The following is an 8757-nucleotide window of genomic DNA, read 5'->3' as shown; positions in this document are numbered from 1 at the left end:
GAAAACTGACTCTCCTCCTCCAGTCAGCCATCTATCAATTGCTCCTCAGCTAAGGGTGGGGACTCATGTGCCCAACCCCCACCCATGCTGGAAAGTTGATTGGCTTGATCTTGTGCAGGTGACCCCAGTTGCTGTGAGTTCATGAGTGCAGTGGTTCCCCAGAGTCTGGAAGATGCTGTTTTGCCCCAGTCCTCCCTGTCTTCTCACTCTTGCCATCCTCTTCCCCTTTCCACAATGTTCTTTGAGCCTTCGGGAGGAGGAGCATGTGATACGAATATCCCATTTGTGGCTGAGCAGTCCGCGGACACTTTCTACGCTTTGGTCAGTTGTGAGTCTCTGTATTGATCTTTGATCAATGTAAAAAGAAATTTCTCTGATGAGGACCGAGCGTTGTACCAATCTATAGGATGTGTATTTGAGGAGTTTGGTAATATAAAATGATATACCTTTTGATGGGTTTTTAATGAACATGTCTTGGGATCTATTGTGTTGAGTCTTTTATTTTCACATACCTAAAAGTTTAATTTCTACTGGCTTTAAAATACAAACACATAAACACATTTTATTGCACATAGAAAATACTTCGCATGAAGTATTGCACATAACGATACTGATTGGAAAAGACAGGAATGCATTATGAGATGAGAACCGTGGTACCCCAGGGTGGAGCACATAGCATATGTCCTGACAGAGATATGCCAACTCACATATTGCACAATTTTTTCTACTTTTAAATCTGCTTTACAAATATTGGGCATTCAATTTGCTTTTGCCTCTTCTTTGAAAAACACTACAGAGAAAACTTTAAAGACAAAAAAATATGTACCATTGAGAAAGACCTGTCTACACTGAGGGAGTTAAGAAAAAGTTGAACCTTATTCTTTGGGTGGAAAAAAATCACAAAATAACTTGGCAATAAGCTCTACATAGAGGAGCTGTTGAAAAGTTTAGTTTCATAAGCATTGGTCTACTTGTTAAGTGCTTTCTAAGAAATTCATTTACCAGTCAAAATGTTCTCTATTTACATTCAATTTTTACCAAAATTCCTTCAAATAGTGCAAATGAATGAAGGGCACTGATTGTTGGTAGTTGTTCAGCAATAAATAGGAACTCTAAACCTAGTCAGTTTATTATTCTGCATTTAAAATATAAAGTGCATCTATGAAGCTCTGTGATCTCTCTTCTCATTCTTTGACATGGTTGTCAGTCAACTGGTGACATTTCCAGCTCATGACAAAAAGAGTCTCCAGTGTAGACTTTCCTGCAACTTTTCTCCCACAGTCCTGTTTGGAAGATTTCCAGGATAATGCAGTTTGTTTGTGAGGCTTTTGGCCACAGAGTACCATCCATTCACATGTCTTGGTTCCATTGTAGAGAAGTCTATGAATAAATATGTTTCCTTGTCATCTGGAGGATTTGCTGCAGATCCAGTGTAAGTTCTTCTCACAGTCAGCACTACTGACATCAGTGAGGTTCAAAAATGCACACTTCTCAGACCCTGTCATGTTGAACCTGTCAAAAAATAAGGATGCTCAGAATTATTTTCAGTTCAGTTCCATCCATTTATGTGAGAATGAACTCTGATTTTAATGTGTGTTTGTTTCCTTAGTAGGAAGCATGGAACACAGTCCTCCAGTCAAGTAATCATAGTCTAATTTTTAAAGGCAATGGACAACATTGAAAAGAATTGTATTTGGAGAAAGAATATAAAGCAAAAGATAAGATGCTCTTAGCTAGCTGGCCACCAGACGGGTGCTTGTTCATCGTTTAGTTCACAGATTCTTCAAGAAACACAGTTTTGTGGGCTTATGACTCCTGTAACCTGTCTGTAGATATATGATCATAGGCTACATATTAAAAGTCCCTTTACTAGAAATACAAATTGTAATCCTGAAATTGTATTGGTAATTACTGAAACTATTAAGAGAAAGAGAAATTTACTCAACTCTGAGATTTCAGATGGCAATGATCAATGTCAAACTTACACAATGTCCTTCAAAACTTTAAATGTAATTTAACTACAGGTAGTGACAAGAAAATCAGTCTTTATTGCTGGAGAAATTTTCCTTAGACTCATAAAAACTTCTAATTAGGCATTAAAATATTGTTCTTTATTTCTGTGGGGATGGCAACGGGGAGGGAGAAATAGGAAATTCTTTTCCAACAATGATCTCATCACTCATCATTTTGAGAACTCTTGGAATGTGTCCAAATCAACTATCACACACACCAGAGTTTGCTCACAAAAACTGACTAAAAGGAGTTATTGAGTGAAGAAAGGATGTCTTTAAAGAATTCTAAGGGGTGTAAGTCCACAAGAGAAATTATTAGAGCGGTGTGATGAAAAGTTGGGCCTTCGTAGCCAATAAAACTTTGAAAGAAGGAAAGGGGGAATGTTAAAAAATAAAAAGGAAAGAAAAAGGAAATGATTTTTCTGTATTGCCAACGTGGGGAGACAAAGAGCTTTTTTGAGACTTACCAGTTGTTGAATGTTCTGCCATTTGGCCATTTCCATGTCTCGTTAACTTCATTTCTCAGCCCGATCCAGTGTTTCGCTCCACCGGCATATCGTTTGAGAAACATCTTAAAGCACAAAGAAGTTATGTTACAAACTTGACCGAGCTGGTCGCTTACTAGCTCTGTACAGTATGAGCTCATTTGAATTTCTGGTCTATGAAACTAGGCAATCAAATCACATTTACAAGACTAAGCTGAATGTTCATTTTGAATTTTTAAACTGTTGATACAGCTCTTGATGACTAAATTTTCCTGCATGTGAAATAGGTAGTTTTTTACTTAGAAAGGAATATAAGGAAGCCACAGATGTATTAAATAAAATAGTATTTGGGGGCTGGAGAGATGGCTCAGTGGTTAAGAGCACTGGTTGCTCTTGCAGAGGACCCTGGTTCAGTTTCCAGCACACACATGGTAGCTAACAACCATCAATAACTGCAGTTCCAGAGGATCCGACGCCCTCTTCTGACTGCCACTGGCATTGCATGACACAGGTGCACTTATATACATGTAGGCAATACACTCATATGCATAAAGTAAAAACTTTATAAATAAAATATTAATAAAATAAAATAATATTTTATGAAGTCAGTTGTGAGTCTTACCAGGTCCTTTGAGGAATCAATAACAGCAAGAGTAGCACCATCTTTGGAACAGGAGTCTTGGGCCAAGGTCCAACTCTGTGTTGTGGAAGAAAAAAAGTAGCATTTCTTCTGGTATTTAACCCACTCATCTGAGCAGGAGGCAACACGGCCATCTGATGACATTGAGGACTCATAGAGGCCTGGACAATTGTAGTGGCCCACTGTGAACAAGAAGTTGACTTGCTTTAGTATCAAAAGAAATCAAATCTCAGTGAGCAAGCTTAGTCTAGGGGGGTTGTGCTTCCTTGAATGAGAAGAGGGCTGATGCTCACCTAACCAGTCCTCCATGTCCCTAGTCACTATTGGATGAGTGTGAATACAGGGTGTGTCCTTTTGGTCAGCATATCAGACAGTGGCAGGGAAGTAGGATAATCCTGAAAATAGCCTTTGGACTAGAAAGGATGGCATATAGTACATATATCAGGTCAGATTTTGAACCCAAATGCAGATATACAGGCATTCAAAGGTATAGCATTGGGTGCTGGATTTGGAGATGGAAGGATGAGGGAGGACTTTTCAGGTAACTAATTCAAACTACACTGATGGTTTGGGGTGTTTCCTCAAATTCTAGTATTTTCTATTTGTCAAAGACATCGATGCATCTTGGCATACACGGTGGTACAGTACATATTCAGCAGCGTGCACTGCTTGGTCTAGGAATGTCTAGCTGCCATTGTAATAATCCAGAACTTTCTAGTTGTGGGTTTGAGATAGAAAATAAAATAGACTGTCCACTTTTGATCAATCAATAGGTTAGATATTGTTTTTCTTACCAATGACAATGGAGGGTCTCCATTTTTTTCTAGTTAAATGTTTACTCATGTAAAATTTAGATTAGTTCCCTCTCTTCTAGATGTAATTTGAGTACTCATACATAATGCAGAAATCAGACACCTTTAATATTTTTTAAATTGTTGGAGCAATCATTTAAGGAACATGGAGCATATTTAATTTTGATTAGAAAATTGGTCATTTATGGCATAGGAGATGCTCCTAAGTTAATCAGAAGGTCTGATTAACTAGACTAGACTACTGCTGATTTCAGCTGTATGTGAATGCTTGCTCCTAGGAGGCTGTGAGAAAATTCATGAAGTAGAGACTTACCGTTTAAGGCCACAAGAGCTATAATCAATGAGGTGATGATGACCACGGTGAGAACAGCACAAGGGATAGGAACTTGAATGGATCCTTCATGGTATTTCTCAAAATGCATGCTGGCTCCACTGTCTGAGAAGGGAGAGAAGCGGTGATGAGTTCTGGCTGCAATATGGAGCATTTTGTATTTTTTTGAGGAATTTAAAGTTGAAAAACAGTAATATGCTGTCTTACATATATGAAATGTTGACAGGTAATTTCACCAAATTTTTAACAAATTTGGTGAAATTTCTTATTGACTAGAAATGAAACAAGACAGGTACAATACTGACATCACAAGAGATATTCACAATATATGTTTTAAATTTATACATGGTTTAGTAGGTACGATGGGTATATTTATAGGTATGAAAATTTCAACTATATTACTTTTTCAATTCTATTATTAGTTTATTGTTCTAATCACAATATAACACTTCTTAAACATTCTGTTGCCACAAAAGACATAAAAATAGCACCCTGGTGAGGTCCCTTAATCTTCTTGCAGCTAGTTACTGTTTAAAAGAGAGGATTGCTTGGGTTAAATGTGGGTAATGCAATAAAGTATTGAATTGATATGAATATCTAAAAGTAGAATGGAATAAATTTTAAAAATATGATTGTCCTTTTTGGTAATGTTAATGCAGCTATGGAACAATTAGAATTTTTAATGCATTCTTAGGAGTGAATTTAAAAGATATTTTGAAAAATATTTGTATACGGTATATATATATCATATGATCTAGCCAGTCTTTTACATACACACAAGCGCGTGCTCACGTGCACGCACACGCGCGCACACACACACACACGAAGCATTTAAATAGCTCCAAGAGAAATGTATTAAAGTGTCTTAAACAAGAATATTCTAGATTCCTTCTTAAACCAAGTCTTAGAAATAACTTAGAAAATATCAATCAACATGAGGATGAACAAATGCATTTTGGTACAAAATTCACACCAAAAGAGTTCTTAGTGGTAGAAAGACCCTCTAAAACAGATGAGTCTAGCAACAAGAACAAATCAAATAACGTTGTGAAAAAAAATCTAGCCACAAAAGACCTTAATATATATATGGCAATTAAAAGCAGACAAAATAAGCTGGTGACAAATATGAGGCCAGTGTTTGCATTTGTGTGTGTGGAAATGGTTATTTTAATGAAATGAGACCTGCAGAACCTCGGAGGTGATGGGAATACTCAAATTTTGATAACACTGTGGTTATACCATTGGCACAGCTTTCCGTATTATATAACTATGATTTGTCTATCCCCTGTACATAAATTATACCACAAATAATACAAAGAACAGTGAACTGTTAGTGCTTTCTAAGAGGGGTTAAAATGGTAAAAGAAACATAACAATATTAGAAAACATATTGAAAGATCTTTTTCATTGACCTTTCTGTATAAAAGATAGAAGATACCTTTAACTAATAAACACTTAAATGGAAGATTTTACAATGCATAGACGCCTGTCTGCTCCAACATATAAGTAAATAGAGGGAGAAGAGGATTTTGTGACTCTGATTTTGGATCTTAGTTTTGCAGGACAAACATTCAGGATTAAAAAGATATGTTCCCACAAAACTGTCCCTGCACATTCTTGAGGTCCTCATCATGACTATGTTCCCAGAAGTTGAAATGTGCAATAGCTGCTTGAATGATAGTTTAACTGACAGTGAAAAGTAGTCTGCAGCCTTTTGTGTTGATGCACATTCATAATCTCAGCTCTCAGGAGGCTGATGCAGGAGGACTGTGAGTTTGAGACCTACCTTGGCTGCAAGGTGAGACTGTCTCAAAAGAAAAATCTCTAAATCTGAAAACATTTTGCAACTAAAAGGGTGTCTATGTAGGACATGTCTTGAAATCTGCTTATTCTTTTTTCTTAAAACAATTCTTTAAAGCTAAATCTGAAGAAGAGGCTGTGGGTAGTCAGTATTAGCAACCTGTGCTGCTTCTAAATGTTCTTTTCCCAGCATAGATCTATTTACAGATCTTTTAAATAGATCTACTTCTGTTTCCTTCCACTTCTCAAAGCCACCCTTTTTGTATCCACTGCGATTCTCTTCAGAAGCAACCTTTGGTCGATCAGGTAGGACGCTCAGAGATCAGTCTAGTTTCACTTATCATACAAGAGTCAGTCCTTGGAGTAAATTGGACAGTAACTCTGGCTCCTCAGCAAACAGTAATATATCCAAACAACCTCCAGACCTCAGTGAGCTCAGCCTACGGACCCACCTGGCCAGTAAAGTGTGGAGACAAGCTCCCACGTGACACTTTGTTTCCATCAGGGAGGGTTATTGCTAACCACAGTTGAACTTATCACCTAGGTAACAAAACATTCCTCTTAACAGCAGCACACTTTCAGGTCCTGTCCATTAATGGAGAGGTTGAAAATAGATCCACCTATTTACCACCTTTCAATCACCCAAGAGTGGTGATACCTAAAGACTGCTCTACAACTAAAGTTACAGCAATGAGAACAGACTAAATTCTCAAGAGCAGGTGGGGATGACGTCAGGCATGGCAGGAATTTCTATATTAGGTCCTTCCTTCAGCTCAGCTATTTATTGAATAGCTTTATTGTTACTCTCTTTTTTCATTTCAGCAATTCAAGTGGGGCATAAAGTTGTGGTTTCCCTGGTTACTTAGAGGCCTAAAAATTTACATTGTATACTCTCTATCTGTATTTGTTTTTTATGCTCTCAGATGAGAGATGGGCTTTTTAAAGGTAACAAGGCTTTTTTCTGTTTTCACAGTAAACCAATCTGACAGAAATACACTTAGAAAGCTCTTTCTTCAGAAACTGTCTTGGTTGTGCTATTTCTAATGCATTGCTTTTTTAGCTGAGTGACTCTTAAACATAACTAAAGTTCCTTAAGTGCTAGTGCTTGAGGAACCCTCATCAATGAGGGGCAATGAGATACATAAAGATATTAAGGGAAGTTTATAGAAATAATATTAAAACACAATGGGAAAATTCTGATAACAGGAAACAAAAAGAAGCATGTTCATACAAAGACAGAGAAAAGAGGAAATTTTATAAGGGGATTCTATTTTGATGAAAAACAAAAGAAAGGAAAAAAATATGTCATTCATATAGAACCTGAAGCCAGTCATCGCAAGCATGATGCAGAGGAGGAAACAGACAAAGAGTAAAGAAGGTCAAGGCAGAAACTGACACTTTAAAGTGCGTCTGTGTTCACCTAATAAATGACCCGTGGATGCTGTCAGCATTCAGCTGCTTGTCCAGCCATCTCTCCAAGACTGGAAATCTATATCCTTCCAACCACTGGAGGACACCATCGTGAGACCATAGAATAGGCACACAGAAAGCAGGCAGAGGTACAAGGACGTTCCAGAGCCTAACTGTGTACATGGGAAACAGAGTTGTTCTTAAAGAAGGACAGCACTTCCTGGATTATGCATAGGTGAATGTGGGGAAATGACGAGGGTAACTGGGCTAAGGCAGAGAATTGTCCACTTAAATCTAAAAGTTAAGATGATATAAATTAATGCAAAAGAAAAGATCTTTAAAGGTTTTCTGAATTTGGTCCATATAACATCCTATCATCCCACACTCTCTGTCTCCTCAAAGCCAGGGGTATTTACCTCTGCCATTTTTTCTTGTATACTGACTGTACTGACTGAAATAGAATCTAACCAAGTTCTCCAAAGGTAGCGTCCATTCTTTCCTCTAGAGATAATATAGAATGTAAGAAATTACATGACTTACTTTTTTGCCCTTCCTCCAGATGTGAAGAACTATTCTCTGTTATGGAACAATCTTCAGAATTCATCTTGTTTCTCAAGATTCCCTGGTGAATCCCCAGTCACGTCAGTCCACAGTGAGCCTCTGCTGGTGATGCTTCCTTCAGTGTCTAGGTTTCAGAGGCATCTCAGCCTTTATAGTCCGTTAGGTCATTTCCTCCCCCTTCTCCTCCCCTTTCCTTTTACCTCCTGCTTGTTCAACCCGGTTCTCTTTAATTTATGCTCCAGTGGCCCAGATACTTCACTGTGTGTTGTTGTGGCGAGCTGTGGGTTTTCCCTGCTGTCTGAAATGTGCTTTATCACAACATGAAGAGATAAATGGGATTTTCCCAGAATCTGAGATATCCGTCCCTAAATTTTTAAAGAGTGCAGATAATAGGAAATAGCATGATCTAGGCGAAGAGTTACAAGTTTGAGCTCCTTAGCTTTGATGCTGGAATAAATTGGAGGCAAGAGTAGCATTTCCCCAGAACCCTGTACATCCACCTCTTCATCTATTTAGCTTCTGGTATTTATTGAACAACCGCGGTGTACCAGGTGCTATTGGTGACCAGAAGACCTATTGCTGAATAAGAATTTAAAAATATATATCCCCATGCCTCTCACTCTGACCTGGAAAAGATTTATTTAGAACGTTATGGATTTTGGAAGCATGACAACTATTTCTTCCTTAGGGACAAGTTCTTTCAAGT

General features: G+C 37.9%; 1 protein-coding gene across 2 annotated transcripts; it reads right to left on the bottom strand.

Moving 5' to 3' along the window:
• Positions 1 to 554: 554 nt before the first annotated feature.
• On the bottom strand, positions 555 to 8094 carry LOC103745488 (early activation antigen CD69). 2 transcript variants are annotated; one of them, XM_029570553.1, is made up of 5 exons: positions 8027 to 8094; positions 4263 to 4381; positions 3120 to 3319; positions 2480 to 2583; positions 555 to 1512 (listed from the first exon to the last, which is right to left on the bottom strand). In XM_029570553.1, the coding sequence occupies exons 1-5, from the start codon at positions 8092 to 8094 to the stop codon at positions 1404 to 1406; spliced, it is 600 nt and encodes a 199-aa protein (XP_029426413.1). In that variant the 3' UTR covers positions 555 to 1403. The 2 variants fall into 2 exon arrangements, with proteins under 2 accessions (XP_029426413.1, XP_008845636.1); XM_008847414.3 differs by having other exon boundaries at positions 4263 to 4385; positions 8031 to 8094.
• Between the last annotated feature and the right edge of the window lie 663 nt (positions 8095 to 8757).

The sequence above is a fragment of the Nannospalax galili genome, unplaced genomic scaffold, assembly GCF_000622305.1.
Source record: "Nannospalax galili isolate Female #2095 unplaced genomic scaffold, S.galili_v1.0 scaffold1763, whole genome shotgun sequence".
Classification (NCBI taxonomy): Eukaryota; Metazoa; Chordata; class Mammalia; order Rodentia; family Spalacidae; genus Nannospalax; species Nannospalax galili.
The sequence above is the reverse complement of the archived record's forward strand: the minus strand, read 5'-3'. Positions and strand labels throughout refer to the sequence as shown.